Genomic DNA, 17,062 nt, shown 5'->3' with positions numbered 1-17,062 from the left:
CTTCCTAACTCCCAGCTCTCTTTTTTTTTTTCTGCCCTTAAACACTGGGAAAAGATGGTTCCTTGGCCCCTAGCAGTCTAACTTTTTCTGCAACTACTGCTTATTGCAGCCTTCTCTCTTCCAGCTAATAATCTGTTTATTAATTTTCTCCCTTCCTATTTCTTTTCTTCTGCTGAGGAAATTGAGCATCCTTTGTGACTATCAGATAAGGAGCTGCAAGTTTCTACATACATTAATATGTACTTTTAAATCTTGAGCAAGTCGTTTCTTCAATTTTGCAATTTCCGCTATTCAGCTGGATGACAGCCAGTCTTAAAAGCAACTCATGCTCCAAACTCCTCCTTGAGCTGCATTTCTCTTAACTTAATATCTACTTTGTTAATATAGACTATAAATTCGTTTTGACATTTAACAGGTTGTCTGATAGCCTAGAATTTGTTGAAGATTAAATGCTTTGGTCCCATATACAAAAAATAATTCAGAAAATCCTTCACAGATGTTTAACAAACACCTTTTCTAGTCACTCATATTCTCTAGTGCATGATTTCTGCTGGTGCAGGAGTTGATGGCCTGTAACCCACTGCTGGGTTTGGGCACAGGGAGGAAGAATTGTGCTCATCATACTGCACTTGTGCTGGTTTTCAGCTCATGGGGATATGATAAACTTGCATGTAGTCTGCAGAAATGTGGAGAATGAGCAGTGATTCAAAACCTTTGGGAACTGCTCTCATAGAGTTGAAGTCCTGGGAAACTTTCTCCAAGTACAGAAAAACATCCCAAAGTGAGAGAATTCCAGGCACAGAGGACTTTCTCACTTTACAAGTAACCACTGAGGACTCTGCATTTGAAACATGCATAAAATCTGAGAGAGATAAAACAGAGTATAAATTTACACTTCAATTAGGCAGCTCAAAAACTGGTATGGTTAAGTTTTGGGCTTTATCCAATGCATCAGTAACTGTAATACGAAAGAAAAGTACACAGGTGTTTAACTGTGAGTGCAGAGATGCACAAAATCACTAATGATGGTAGCCTCCCTACTGGGAAAGGAATACCTCTCAGTATCAGTGGTTTGTTCTAGTTAGATATGCTAGATGCCTACAAATGCTGATGCATCTATGCAATGGATACATACTTTTCTCTGTTATGAGCTTAACAATAATACATTCTAGTACTTTTTAGTTTAAAATTTGTTTCCAGAAGATTAATTTTTACCTGTTGCAGGGGTAAGATAACAAACAGCCCCTGTCTCCCATGAGTTTTCTCTTCTGCTCCAAATCTCCTTCCTTCACTAACTGCACAAGTGATGGCCTAATACACCACCACTCTCCTGCAGGAAGAGCACGCAGCTGAGCCAGAACTCCCATCTGACTCTGCTCTCCAGTGCTGGTTTTTTGCATAGAAGTATTTTTATGTCTGAGAGTAGTGAGGTGGTCACAGCCAGTCCTGGTTGTGCTTCTGCCTGGTTAGAATAATCTCAGGCTCATTTTGCCTGGCCTGTTTGAGGCTAGGCAAGCATATATTGTTGCAAGGCATTTAGGAGGGCACTGGCTGTTTGTGGTTTTGGTCCAGTCCAAGACTCTGATTAAAAGGAATTGCAAAGCTACATTCAAACTAGTTGAAAATTTTGTCATGTAGATCCATTTCTCCACAGCTTGTCTCTGCAATGAGATGTAATACAGGTTCCTTTGCCAGGTGAGTGATGCTTCTACAAACTGCATTGCAGGGTGAGTAAGAAACCTAAGCAGTGGAGGAAGTACAAGGTTGTGCTGCTTTTGGCACATTGTGTGATAAACAGATAAGACTCTGATATCACTATGCTAAAGGAGTAGTGTGCAATTTGCTGCCAGGGCAGCTACATTTAGATCTTTGAAACAGGTGGGTTATTTTCCTTCATCTATCCTTAAATTACTGAAATATGCAATGTAAACACATGAAATATTTCCACTTGAAGCATCTGCTTTTCATTCTCCAAGTTGAAAACCATCCAGCTTTGAACATTCAGATTTTAAATGAGATGGCACTAATTCAGTTGTTAATGAGAACCTTGCAGTTTTCTCTCTTTATGTTGCTCCCTGTGGAGTGACTCAGATGGGAGCAGAGTACCTTGATTTAGCTGAAGGTTGTCCAGATTATTATAGATAGCCAAGTGTGCCTGTAATGGAGAATTCACTCTGCAGACATGGAAGTCTGTAAATAGGATCCATCCTTCTTGTCCACAGGCTTTCTTGAGGACAGAGAATCTCAGCTTTCTTAAGATTCACCAACTTTAGAGGCATTTCTATCACTTTTCCTCAGTTATGCTAATGGTTCTCTGAACTAACCAGCCTTGGGAAAGTTGTGCTCTAATGAGAAGCATCCTGGTATTTTTAGTATCACATAGCAGGTTCTCCAAGGTCAACCAGGTCTTCTTTTCTGACCAGTTTTAAAGGAAAAAAACCCAAAACAACAAAAAAACAAACCAAACAAAAAACCACCAAAACAAGAACAACAAAAAAACCCCAAACAAACAAAAAACAACAAGCATTAAAAAAAAAAAACCCTGAAGACTGTTGTTCTCTAAATTAAGCTGCAAAAGGAGTTCTCCAGGATGCAGCTCCGAGTGTCTGTGACCTGAGGCCAAAAGATGCTCTTGTATTTCCAGTGTGGCCAGAGCTACTTTTCATGCTGGGAATGCAGATGCTATGACAAAGCCTACTGTTACTGGGGCTTCTAGTTTGTTATTCATTTGTTTTTCTGTGTTGAAGATGGTAATTTCCATTGGGTAAGCCTGGAGATGTTCAGCTGCTCTTTTGTTCATGTTCTTTGGTTGAACAAATCTCTGTAAAATAAAAGTGATAAAACTGAACCACTGGATCCTATATTGCATTCATCTTGGGATGAGTTTCCCACAGTTGACATTTAAAGTTCAACTGCCTTTCTCTGGAAAATGTATAAAAGCATAACTCTTACCTGCTTTGCTCAGCTATTAGATATTTCCTCGTGCCTTTTTTGCTATATTTTAGGAACTGCTGGGTGCAGCAGTGGTCCTGGGTCATGCCTGGAGCCATAGCACTGACTTCAAGACCTCTGCTACCCCCTGGAAGTGTCTGTCCTTCTCCCCTGCTGTCCTGTCACACCCTGGTCCTGCTGCTCTTAGCCTGTCAATCACCTCCTCCACTTTCAGCTCACCTCTGCAAAATGAAGCCCCAGCCCTGCACCCACACCACGGCCTCTCTCCCCTGGGAATAGGGAACAGGAGCAGCCCAGGAGGAGCTGGGAGCTGCATGCCCATGCAGTGATCTGGGGATGGCCATGTCCAGGGCTCTGCCCCTCTGCAGGCACTGGGCTCAGGTCCTCCCACCTGTGGGGAGACATTCACCAAAGTGCACAGGGCTGTGCCAGCATGCAGGGAAGTCACTGCCAGTTATTCAGATGCACAGGCCTTTTTCAGGGTCCAGTTCCCCCACAGGAGCTGTCCTTGCTCAGGGCAGGGGTTTGAAGGAGCAGGCCTCGGTGGCAGCACCTCCACACACAGAGAAGGGTGGCAGCAGGGCAGGACCCGTGGGGCAGGTGCAGGCTGGGAGAGGTTCCCAGCCAGAGGAAGGCACCACATTCCTTTTGGCTGTGGTGCTGGTGCTGCAAGGTCCTTCCCTGGAGCACTGTACCCTTGGTGCTCCACTGCCTTCACAGTGGGAGGGCAGTCCTTTACTTAGATGAGATGGGTGGAGCCTCGGGTAATTTTATAAAATAACAAGTCATTGACTCCCACAGGAGTACATCCTGCAAACATGTCTTGGGAAGTGCTGTCAGTGGAGGTACCAGAAGCAGATACTGAAAACATGTCTCTAGAACCACTGCCCACAGAGGTGCCAGGAGTAAATCCTGAAAATGTGTCTCTAGAGCTGCTGCCCACAGAGGTGCCAGGAGCAGAGCCTGAAAATATATCTCTGGAATTGCTGCCTGTGGAGGTGCCAGCAGTAGATCCTGAAAACATGTCTAAAGGCTTCCAGCCCATGGAGGAGCCAGGACTATATCCTGAAAAGATGTCTAAAGGATTCTTGACCATGGAGGAGCCAGGACTATATACTGAAAACATGTCTAAAGGCTTCCAGCCCCTGGAGGAGCCAGGATTATATCCTGAAAGCATGTCTAAAGGATGCCTGCCCATGGAGGAGCCAGGACTATATACTGAAAGCATGTCTAAAGGATGCCTGCCCATGGAGGAGCCAGGACTATATCCTGAAAGCATGTCTAAAGGATGCCTGCCCATGGAGGAGCCAGGACTATATCCTGAAAGCATGTCTAAAGGATGCCTGCCCATGGAGGAGCCAGGACTATATCCTGAAAGCATGTCTAAAGGATGCCTGCCCATGGAGGAGCCAGAAGTATATTCTGCAAATATGACTCAAGAATTGCAGCCCATGGAGTTGCCAGAAGAACTCTTCTACATGAATAGGAAGACCATGATACCATCAAATGCACTAGAGGTAAGAAAATAGCTTTAAAATTTCACTTAATGTCCTCTGCATTTGACAGAAAACAAAGTCCTGCTTTGTGAGTGTGTTTGTATTCAAGCTAGTGTGCAAATTTGCTGTCTGATGGGACTATACAGCACTTCCTCTGCCTGAAGGAGTTTAAGGTAAAATTTTCTCTTCAAGGCTGTCAGTGGAAAAACTCCTTCTGAATCCACTGAAGCCAAAGATCTTATCTTCATATACAAAATGAGAGAAGTCAGAGTAGTAGGGGACAAAATGATAAGAACGGGGAAAAAATGAACAGGGGAGAAACTTTCTTCAGGGGATTGAATTGTCAGCTGTTTTTTTTTTGCAATTAAATGCCACTTTTATTAAAAATTTCATATTTCTATACAAATAGCAAGATTTTGGCATGTATAATAATGTGTCAAACCCATTTTTTTATTGTTGAAAATGCGTTAAGGACAGGATAGTGACCAGGAATAGAGAATTCAGTTTCACTTACACATTCCCTTTTTTGTTCTGAATTTTTAAAATTTTGCTTCCATTCCTTGCATTGTTTCAAGATTTGCATTTAGTTTTAAATTCAGTACATTATGCACTGTTCTATGTGCTCCCTGTCTGGATGAAGGCACATCACTGCAGGAAGAGCTTTTGACTTAGAAGCGGAACAGCTTCAACGTTTTTTTGTAGAAACTGTCCTTTAATGGTGCTCTATGAAGTGCTTCAAAAGGGGGCACCCTACACTGTAGAAGTATTTTGGAACTTCTCTTTCCTGAAAAAGATTGAAACATTAGATTTAAAATTTTGCAACTGCAGTGTATCACATTCTGTGTTCAAAATCACAGATGATGTTCTGGGGTATTTTAAACTGAGGTATAATATTGGTAAGAGCAGACTGCCAAAAGATCACATTCAAAACAAAAAGCAAAATCTTTTTTACTGGATAGAGACACCTTCTGGGTACCTTACAGCTGTGATGGTCTTCCTTCATTTTCTCATTGAAAGGGTACCCCTGACATGGATTTTGTGCCAGTGTGCAACAAAACGTGTGGTGGTTTGTTCATTAATGCGAGTGCGGTAACGCAGCTGGGTGTAACCAACAGCCCTTCTAATCGAGGTTTCATCATAAATTGTTGCAAGTAGAAATTAATTATCTATCCTGACAATGCTGCTGCTGTTGTTTTAACATTATCATTTATTGTTTCTTTCTTCCTTTCTTCAGGATGGAAACTCAGGCCTCGGTTCCTTGGGAGATGGTGAATGGCAAAAGAGGAACGACGACGGTACTGGGGCAGACCAAGGTGATTTCAAGGTATTAAGACCAAGATAATTTAGAACCAAAGATTGCGAAGGGTTTTGTTTTTCTCAAAGGGGGAGAAGGCTCAGGTGGCAGCAGGATAAAGAATGATGGCCACAGCTTGAGTGTTGCAAGGGAAAGGCCCCTAAATTTATTGCTTGAATAATTTTATTCCTCTTACGTTTATAATTTTCATAGAACATAGTTTGAGTTGGAAGGCCCCTTTAAAGGCCACCTTGCTCCAAATTCCTGCGATCAGCAGAGACACCTTCAAGTGGACCAGGTGGCTCAGTTTCCATAATTGTTTAATTCCTTGTTACATTTTCTTTGGAACAGGCTGAATATTTAGTATTTTAATGTCTCACTTTCTTGTACAAGAAATCCACTGGTGAGCTTTCTGTTCCACAATACTTTTTGTAAATTAAAGGGCCAGAAGTAACAGTGAGACCTTGCAGCTCTGCTGCAATGGGTTTGGTAGCACGATCTCCATCCTTGCAATTTATGAGGGAGTCCTGGATTATTGAACCCTGATCTTTCACGACTACTGCGCTCCATCAGGAAAGAAACTGTAGTGGGATTCTGTAAAAGGAGTGATGCTTGAATGTGCTAGGGCTATTTCTGGGGCATGAGTGCCCATCAAAGATTTATTTTTTGTTAGAAATTACTGGTTTTGATGGGAGTTTTCATTCTGGTATTGTGTGGTGAGTCTGGGCATTATTTCCTATCTGTCAATGGAGAAGTTTGAGTAATTCATATAACAATTTTGTCCCATGAAGTGTTTGCTTCTGAGGCAGATAATTCTGTGGAAATTTGCAGTGTAGTCTATGCCGACAAGTTCTACGGAAGCAAAATGAAACTGAAAAGTCTGAAAGTTGAAATCATACTGTGAACAGGCAGACAGGTGAGCTTTGTGATAAGCTGTGTAGTTCTGCTGCAGTTTGGATGCTCACAAATTTAAACAAATTCTTATTCATATTCACTGAATTTTTTGTTTTTTCACATGCACTCTTCAAAGTTTAGCTATTGTGTTTTCTCAGGATTATTACTAAAAAAAATAGTGGTGTTAAAAGATTATACTGTATTTTCACAGAATATATTATATAATAAGTCTAAAGTCTTTGTGGCATTTCATCTTGCAAATATTTAAGTTACAATGTCTCGTATCTCCAGCCTGGGAAGATACTAATATTCTGGACCATGTCTGGGATGAAGAATACTGTAGATAGTAAAAACAGGTGGAAAAAAATATTGATCAATTTTTGGTATAATATCTGTTCCTTGTAAGGGGTCAGGAACTTTAAAGCACAATGAGAGAAAGAAAAAAGATTTGAACTCCTGGGTTATAATTACTTAGGATAATTATACATATGACAAGTAACTTCTTGTCTCCATTTCTTAATCCCACATAGTGATGTGTTTGTTTTTCCATTGTGTGCTCAGGATACAGACTTAGATCAATGACATTTAAGAGTCATGAAATTTAAGGGGACAGATGTGACAGTAGCAGACCAAAAGAATAATTTGATATATCCATAACCTTCTTCTAGACCGCTAGATCACTGTCTCACACTGAAGGATTACTTTTTACATTATAAAATTACAAAATTCCTGACAATGCATTGGTGATGGACTGAGTTGTTTTTGCATGTGGTTACAGAGGACTCTTTTCAAATGTGTTCAGTTCCACACTTCAGCCTATGCACTTGTATGATCATTATTTGGCTACACCAACAATCATTCATTCATGTAAAGGATGCATATATATTTTTCTGTCCTCCTAATTTTTTCTCAAATATTAATTTTTCATCTCTGAAACTACCAGAAGACTTAAACATGAGGGCCTCTGCCTGCTCAGAGGGATTGTCTGTTAGAAACCTCTTGGCAGCATTTGCCAGCAACTGCATATATCTTTACACCAACGTGCTGATTTTTATCTGCATTAAGAAATCTGTATTATTTGGGCCTTGGCTGGTACTTAAGCCCATGCTACAGTAACAGGCAGAGCCAGCTCTGTTATTTCAGACATTAGTGCTTGTACTAAAATATTTAAGGATTGCAGCAGGTTTCTTATAATAATGCATGTGAAGGAAGGGGAGGGGAACAATTGGATGCATAGTTCTAAATTCACCATGAGCCATGTTTTAATAAGGCTAAGATGCATCATATCTCAGGTCAAGTCATACCTCATTTCCCCGCCAGACATGGGCTTCTTGTTCTTTCAGGGTTGTGCAGCTGGGACAGCTGCAGCCCTTAAACAGAAGAGGGACAGGTTAAGCTTTGACCCTTGTGCAAAACAGGAGCTCTGGTTCCTGTTGGGTTTTGGAAGCTGGAAGCAGCTCTTGAGATGATGGGAAGGGTGGGGAGCTGCCACACTGCAGAGCGAGATGTGACATCTGCTTCTGGTGCAGGTTGGGCTCGGTAATGTGAACAGGAGCTGAGGCAGGCAGGAGGGCTGGGGCCAGGCTCCTTGGCATGGACATGGACTGGACTCCCACAGGGGCCAGAGCCTGCTGTCAGGAGCAGCTTCAGCCCCAGGCTCAGCATCCACTGGAAAGGCAGGAGTCTGCTCCTGAGCCACCCCCAGCCCCACAGTGCCTGCAGCAGCATGGCTCCAGCAGAAGCTCTGCTCAGCTGCAGAAGCTGGTCTGAGCCCAGGTGCCTCCTCTGCCACCCTAAGGGTCGGTATGGGGTTGCCTAAAATACAGACTGCTGAAATTACACGTTCCAGCACTCTTCCCACTTCAAAAATGAACCTCGCAGAACCAAATGGGGCCACTTCTCATCAGCTCAAAACTTTGAAATATGGCTTGTCTAATCCATATTTGACAATATGCAAAAGTGCAAAACATCTGTACCTGAGATAGCCCTATAAATGCCCTTGAGAATTAGTAGTCAGAAAGAGAGATTTTCAGAGTGTGATGCATGTCCTGTGGTAATGTCTACCTTAGGATGAGAATCCAGAAATGTTAAACAGCTGTTAGACACAAACACTAATTTTACAGCTATCCGGAGTTAGGTGTAAAGAGTCTCAACCCTCAGATGCTTCATGCTCAGCCTAGTTTTTTTCTGTCATATTTGTTCTACTTAGGGAGGGCAGAGCACTGTAAAAGACACTGAGGTTTTTTTAATGAGTGGACTATCCTATTGCTCTGGATACATTTTTACATATGGAAATAATTTTGAACATTCAGTTGAACAGTTGGAGTTTTCAAATAGACCTATTTTTCAAAATCTGAAGGAGTCTGTCTGATTGTTAAACATGTGCAAACACTAAAAGGTGAAGGTAATATTAACAGGGCTATGTAATTAGCCTGAGTTATCAATCAAATAAAACATCTCTGCAGATTTATATAACAAGGAAGAGAAATAATAAATAATGCTTTTATTTATTAAATATAATTATACATGTCTGCATTTATGGGATCACTGTGCAGTGAGAGTATTCATCTTATGTTGATCAGTATTTGAAGCTTTTGTTTTTGGAAATGTCTTTCAAGCACAGTATAATGTGCATAGTCTCATTCCTCCGAAGTTTTCTGAGTACAATGATGGATATATGATGAGGAAGCAATCATCTGAAGCATACAATTCTTATGACCTTGCACATACCTGTCATGCTCCTTTGGATGTGGAAAAATTTTCCCTGCTGGAACCAGGGTTACTGTGGCTGTATGCCTGAAAGGGGCTTTTCCATCTGGGTGTTGGCATTTTAAATTCGTTGGTATCCAACCAAGACTTCTGCTACTCCTGATGAAAAGGTGGTCTGATCAGAAGAAGAAGAAATGTTACTAACAAAGCCCATGAAACACACAGCTGTTGAAAAGCACTGCTGTGGCAGCAGTGATCATCAGCATCACCTGCCTGCCCACACACAGCCCCATAGCCCTCGGCTGAGGTGCCCTCCCCAGCCTGGAGGAGGTGAAGGAAGGAAGCAATTAGAGCATCTTTTCCATCGTGGAGCCTGATTTTGTCAAGAATGAGGAAGAACTTCAGAGAGGCGGCCAGGAGCAGCAGGTCTGGGCAGCCTGCCACGGGGGATCCCAGCACATCCCACAGCATCCCATGGCTGCAGCAAGCTGGGGCAGGGATTGGTGAGTGATGTTCACAGCCTGAAGCATCCTGAGTGCAACTGTAAAAAACTCACACACACTCTTTAAGGAGACCTGACTTTCAGACAGCTCAAGGTAGACTTTCATACACCACCAGCTCTAGGTGCAACATCAGCAAGGAATGATTTGGTCTCTGGCTACCATCTAGTTAAATTAGCACTTGGAGATGAAGAAAGGAGTGCCCTGCAACATCCTGGGAGTGATTTCATCTCAGCAGAATGCTTCTCTGAGCCAGGAATTCAGGAATACCTTAGACAAGGCAAGGAATTGATCTTTGCCAGGAAAGGCTGCTGAGCTAGTAGATGACATAGAAACACATAGAGGAATTATTACTGGGTGATTGCAGGAAAAATGTGTGGATAGAGAGGAAGTTTTTTTCCATGGGTTCCATAGATAACACACTCTTTTTCAGGTTGGTGTGTAGAAATGGCTTTTTCAGCCATTGTAAAAGTAAATTGATTGTGCTAGAGGTATTTTAAATCTTGTCTGATCTTTGCAGGATGGTTTGTGGAATAGTATGTAGTGCAATTGCACTGGAATAGGTAATAATACCGGCACACTGTTGCACATAGTTCTCTTTGCTTCCTCATCACAGTTTTGCACCTAGCATGAGACAGACCACCTACTCATGAGACCTGGTGAAACACATTCCACATTTCATGTAGAAAATCAACAGCTGAATATCTGGGTGGAGGATGCCTGCTTATTGGTGATGATACAGTTTTCAAACACACAAACTGAATGTGAATTTCAGGCTCTCTGCATTATTCTTCTGTTAGTTTATAACTGCTTTGGAATAAATACCAATCTAAAAAGAGGAACAGTCAAGTCTCAGGATGTGTTGACTGCTCACGAAGATTCAAAAGTAACTTCTCTGGGTCAGTGTTGTTGGATGACTGGTCTCTGTTTTGGGAAGGCAGCTACAATATTCTGCTATCTATGCTAAACCAAGCACCCAACACTAAAAAAAAAAACCTTAAAAGCATTCACCTAGCACACATTTGACTTTACTGTTGTGGAATTGTTTGACTGGGGTAATCTACAGTAAGTGAAGGGCTGAATGTTCATACTGTTGATATCACAAGCTGGAAAAATGTAGCTAGCAGCCGTCCATGCTGGCAGAGTCTGTTAGATGAAGAAGCCTAAAGGCTGAAGAAAGAAAGCTACTGAGAGAAAAGCAAGTTAAAAAAAAAAAAAGAAAAAGATACAGAAGTAGAGTCACCCTCTGGTCTCATGGATTCTTGGCTCATTAAGGAGTCCTGCCATTTTAGAGCTCCACAGCCACTTATGACAGGATGTGTTACACAGCTAAACTAGTGGAGTAATTTACAGCAGTGCTTCTTGAGATGGATGCATGCCACACATACCTACATCTGAATGTAAGCATGACTTTAAAGAGGCTGCAGAGGCACAAATGTTCCCGGAATGCAGGCAGCCTGCATCACCAGAGTGCTCATGACAGTAAAATTTCTGTTTTCAAATTCTTACTCCTCAGCTGGGAGAAAGTGGCTATCATTCACATGACAGAGGAATCCCTGACTTATACCAATGTAGTAACTTAGTGCCAAGTATCATACCATGTTGCTCTTTTTTATGGGAAGAGCTATAATATCAGAAGAAGAGACTATGAGGTCTGTTTTACATTAGATGGAGCTGCTGTTTGGAGAATCCCAGTAAAACTTCATTTCCCTGGGACTTCAGAGAAACTAGCACTATACAGCCTACTCATGCAGTGGCACCTCAGAGTGCTATACTGCATGCATACTGCATGTTACACACACAAGAGCACGAGTTGGGAAACACCAAATTGAAGACAAGCTGACAAGTTGGCAATTTGCTGTGGTGGAAACGTCTCTGTATATGGAACCTCATTAAAAAGCAGCAGCTTTTTTTTTTTTTTCTGGTAAAGATATCATAATAGGTGTTAAGCAAACAGAATAACAGAACCTCTGTCTTTTGTTTTATACATGCATGACTGCTATTTTCTTTGTCTCTATAACTAGACCCTGGTGCATCATGTTATAGTTGTCCCAGCTGCTATTTAAATACATTTCTTTTGTTTAAGATGTTACCGGAATTAATTAAAATGACAAATCCTCCTGAGAGCAGAAGAACTGGCAAGGCCTGATCCCCGGGTGCATTGTACCCTCCCTCTTGTCCTTGCTACCACCACTGGCTGTTGCTGGGACTGTCAGGACTGATGCCTGGCTCCTGCCTTTCCTCAGGGAGCTGCCTGGTGGCATCTGCCTCTCCCCTAGTGCAAGCATAGGTCCTGATTACTGCAGCTTCTGTAAGCCACTGATTTTTTTGGGTTTTTTTTCAGTAACTTTTCAGTAAATCCTTTTGTGAATCCTGTGTCTGTAAGAATTGATTTCTCCATGCCAGATAGGGAAAATCTGGCTAACATGTTAGAAAGTCATTGCATGGGAATCAGGAAGAAGGCGGTCAGATGGCAGAAACCATCTAATATTCTTTAAAAGAAAAAACCCAACCTAAGTTTTCTCCTATCTAAGAATCACAAATGGCTTTGCAAATAATGAATTCATTGGTTATCACTCAAGCAATGCTGCTTGTCAGTGGAAGTGTTGCCAGAGCTGATCCAGGAGCTGGCACCACCTTACACAATCTTTGGAGATAAATGCCTGCTACAATTTCCTCCATGTTTATGCAGAACCTAAGGAACAATGAGTTTCTGCCTTCTAGGGCATATGCTGAGGTGCCTAAGCTCATTCCTAACATGTGAGTATGGTGATCCACTTTGCTCATTACCCAGCTGAGAAGAAGCGTAAATTAACAGGGTGTAGAACTGTATTAACATGGATAATACTGTTTCTAAAATCTGAACCAGTGTCTTTGCACGAGGTAGCTCTGAGGACATATCCTTCCACCAGCTGTCTGCAAATTTTGCAGCTTCTGTAAGGATTTTTCTCTTTTGAGAACAATTAAAATAGAAGGTAAATAGATTTCGTTGGTTGAATTTCAAGAAGAAGCACTAAAAAAAGAAAAAAGTCATCAATTTCTTGAGACACATATAAGAGGGGTGGAAGCAGCAATGGTTTTTAAGAACTCTGTAAAAAGATTTTAACATAACATGATATGTTAGAGGAAAGAATAGAGGATTCCAATTGCATATTGGAAAAGTAATTTCTTGTGATGAAAGAGGCATAATTACCTTTCCCTCTGTAAATAAGACCCTTTTTCTCTGTTCTCTTGAGGAAAAAAAAAATTGGTTCAAGTGAGGTTCTTCCAGTTTCTGTCTTAACATCTATTTTGTCTGGTTGTTTATAATGGTTATAGGAAGTCTCTGAAGTGCTATAGAAATAGAAGGATGCTCCTAAATGACAGGAAACCTGTTTATAAAAATAGAAATTGTCAAAAAGAATGATTTGTGGGGCTCTGCTTTAACCACTTATGCAGATGGAAATGTTTCTAGGAGTGTGAGGAAATAACCATGTGTCACAGCCACAGGAAATGCTGATTTATTTATTGGCTTGGTCAAAATAACCTTTTGCATATAGTTCTGAGCCAGAGACAGGTTTATGGAATGAGCCAGCAGGAAATTGTGTTGCTTAGAAGAAGGAACTCACATTTATCTTCTAATAATAAATAGGAAGAGGTCCCTGCAGCCACAAAAGTTGGAGAGACTTGTTTTATAGAAGATTAAGGCAAATATATTTAAAGGGAACAAAGGAAGTTTAGCACTTTCAGTCTTTATGGTTTTTTTGGAGGACGGTTGTATGTTTTATTTTTCTCCGAAGGCAACCCATACCTAAATCTTTGGATCCTAAATATTTAGGTAACAATTTGTAGCCATTGGCTTATCTCATAGTTGTGGTTTACAAAAGCTCACATTACTATTACTCTTTTTCTTGTGCAATTGTAAATTGCAGTAAATCAATGTTTCTGAAGCAGAAAAACATCTCTTAAAAAGTGATACTTTGGGTTTATCCCATGGGAGTCCACAACAACAGATATTCTCCGCAGCATTTTATTTTCAATGCTATGGGACCATATGGGTGTTTACTAGGGGGATTGACTGTAGCTCTGACTAAGATTGATGGCATTTTGACAACTTCATCATGGTACCCACCAGTGAATTTAATGTGTTCAAGAGACTGTAGTTACGTTGTAGACTAGACTCAGAAATTTCAGAGTGAAAGGTTTTGCAAGCATCTCACAGGCTGTGTAAATTGTCAGGGATTTATTCCTTTTTGGAATTCAGAGTCTTTTCTGCTCTGATGAGCAATCTGGAACCTCAGAGTAACAAAGCAAAAAGACAGTGAAATATATAAAATGTTAAGACATTTTTAACAGCAGAAGCTTCATTCTGCAAAATAGTGAGATAATTGGCCCAAGTTTTACCAACTGTATTTATGCTTTGTGGCACCCAGGTAGTTTGCACATTTGAAATATTTCCCACCAAAGGCTTATTCAGATCCCATTTTTACTGTTCCTCTCTAGATAGAATCCTCTCCTTGCTACCTGTTGACGGTAAGGATCATCCGGATGAGAAATCTCCAGCGAGTGGATGCCTGTAAGTATCTCCATTCTTAGTGGTAACTCAGGAAACAGGCAAATTAGATCTTTTATAATTTTGTAACAGCCTTTTCTTAGTGTTTCTGAAATAGCCCAGTGTTTATGTAAACTAATTATTATAAACAAGGCCAGTCCTTGCTGCTGTTTCATTGTTCTCCCTGTGCTTTCTGACTGGTTTCAAGACTTGAATGCGCTTTTGGGAATAAATACTTTCTGTCAAAGAAAGGAGAGTTTCTGACAGAGGTAGCTGAAAGACTCCATTCCATGTTTTTAAAAACATGGGGTAATTCTGCTGATGGGTTGTAGCACCTTGGGAAATGTGCCTGGGAGGAGCAAACCTTTTCAACATCCTCAGTCTTGATTCTGACAAAGAGAAATTGAACAGGGAAAAACTTTTTATGATCATCACGAGCAGGCTAATGCCATCATTAATTACCCTGAGGACAGTTAAAAAAACATACTAACTGAGGGCTGGATGCTTGGTCCTTTCTAAGGCTTCTGCAGCAGACTTGCAGTTGAGCAAGAGTGTGAGTCATGTGGCAGGAAAGTGTTGGGAAGGAAGTAAGTTAGAAAGGAAAACACCACTGTTTTGTAAAAGAACGTGGACTATCCACATATCTGCTGTGGAGAGGTGTCCCACACAAAATAGACAAGTTAACAGTTTGTTTTGTTTGAGTAAAAAATAGAGCTATGTGAAAGTATGCCGAAATTAGTTTTAGCGTGAGCTTGGCTTGAGTTTGAGCGTAACCCTCACAAGTCTCTTGATTCTGCTGTTTTGCTGTGAGCAGCGGTGATTGACTCTATAATGTCTTGCACACAATGAGTCAGCAAAGATTTTCTGAGAGAGAAAGATCTGGACTTACCATGCAGTACCACTCCTGTCTTACCTTGTGGTTGTCACATGTTTTTCTGGAAGATGTACCAGAGGACCTCCCTGTGTCACAGCTCTGAGTGAGGCAGACAACAGCTGTATCCTGGGTCACATCACTGGGCTGCACGCTCTGCACCTCCCTCCTGGTCCATGGCTGTGGCACACGTGTGGTGAAGCAAGAACACAAAAAGGTCTCATCAGGGACTCATCTCAGATCTTCTGTGTGTCAGGCAACAAGGCAAATAATGAGGTTGTAGAAACAGATTGTGCAAGCAGAACTGAGGCAACATTTTGCATTAAATACACAGCTGACTAGTTTGGCTGCATCTACTCATATAATTAAGGATTGCTTGATTAAGGATTGCTTGATATGCTTTGTATCTCAAAGTACAGTTAAGATATACAGGAATCATGAATCACATCAGCAGAATAAAGTGCTTGCCAGCCAAACAGCCATCTGTCATTGATTTGAAGTGATAAAGCCAAAGTCATATAGTAGTTACAAAAAATCACCTTTAATGCATTTTAAAATCAGTAGCATTACTTCTAGATTATCCAAATATATTCAAATACATATTTTTGCAATTTCAAAATTCTTCAAAGCATTATTGTCTGCATGGAATTTCCTAGATTAAAATTAAAAAAATAAAACAGTTGAGGAAACAGAATAACTTGAAACAACTTTTACATCCAGAGGGACTGAAGAGTCTATAGTCCTTAGGTGTGAAAGTGAAATTATTGAGGAGGACATGGAAGCTCTTGCTACAAAACAGAAGAGACAAAGAAGGCGAATAAGGAGTAATTTTTCACAAGGAGGCTAAGAAACAAGAGTTGTGGGAAGGTAGAATTAAAGTAGATGTAATGACTCTAGACAAGTACAGTGAAATTGCTGTCAGAATCTCATTTTTAAAGCCAAACTAAGATCTGAAATGTGAAGTAGAGCAAGACAGGCAGAAGGCTAGGGTCTACTCAATATTTTCCAAACAAACTTCTCCAGTGGAGGAATTCTTTTTTTATTCAGTAGGAATATGCTAATTTCTCAACAGCTTTTTTTAGAAAAAACAATTGACAGAATTAAACTTCGTTGATGTTGTTTTTGCATTGTAATGTTAAAAAATTGAAAACCGATCATTGACCTATCACAATTCATATATCATTTTTCAAGCAGTTCCAGATTTTTTTCCCTCTCACTTGGACAGGAAAGCAGCAAGGCTTCTTGAACACTTTCAACAGCATAAAATGCAGCCTCCAACCAGTTTGAGAGAGTCAGTAGCTGTAGGGTGACATGGGGCAAAACTTGGTGGAGAAGGAAGGAGAAGAAGAAGAGAAAAAATGCTTGTTGCAGACAGGCAAGATTTTGCTTTTCCCCACAGGTCAGTGTACAAGCTCCTGTTCCCTGCTCTGCCTGCAGAGTCCTTACCTGCTGCTGAAGGATCTTCTCCATTTACTGCTGCCATCACGTCTCTCTCAAAAGTCTCACATCACAGGAAATAATTCTCAAAGCTAGTTACCTTTTGCATTACATAACAGCTGATAATTTTTTTGTTGAGGACTGCATCAGAGAGGCTTTCAAGGTGCCGAAGTACCTTGCATAACCTCCAAGAAGAAACACAGTAAATGGCATTTTTGTCTGTAGCTGTTTGAGATATACCTTAATTTAGGTGAGAAAAAGGATGTAAAATCTTTCACTAACTTTCTGGTGCCTTTTGGGAGAGAGACTTGGTCCCCCTTCTTCCTGTAGGTGGCAGTTAGTTAAATTCCAATGTCTAATTCAGTGAGCTCCTTTTGG

At 41.0% G+C, this 17,062-nt stretch overlaps 1 protein-coding gene across 1 annotated transcript in view; it reads left to right on the top strand.

Moving 5' to 3' along the window:
• Positions 1 to 3,770: 3,770 nt before the first annotated feature.
• LOC131559332 (uncharacterized) overlaps positions 3,771 to 17,062 on the top strand; it is a 52,802-nt gene continuing 39,510 nt past the window's right edge. Inside the window, 3 exon segments of the mRNA XM_058807662.1 lie at positions 3,771 to 4,469; positions 5,683 to 5,772; positions 14,328 to 14,400. Coding sequence (XP_058663645.1) covers positions 3,771 to 4,469; positions 5,683 to 5,772; positions 14,328 to 14,400 — 862 coding nt within the window.

This window comes from Ammospiza caudacuta, chromosome 6 (assembly GCF_027887145.1).
Source record: "Ammospiza caudacuta isolate bAmmCau1 chromosome 6, bAmmCau1.pri, whole genome shotgun sequence".
Classification (NCBI taxonomy): Eukaryota; Metazoa; Chordata; class Aves; order Passeriformes; family Passerellidae; genus Ammospiza; species Ammospiza caudacuta.
Note: the sequence above shows the minus strand (reverse complement) of the source record. Positions and strands in the feature narration are given on the sequence as shown.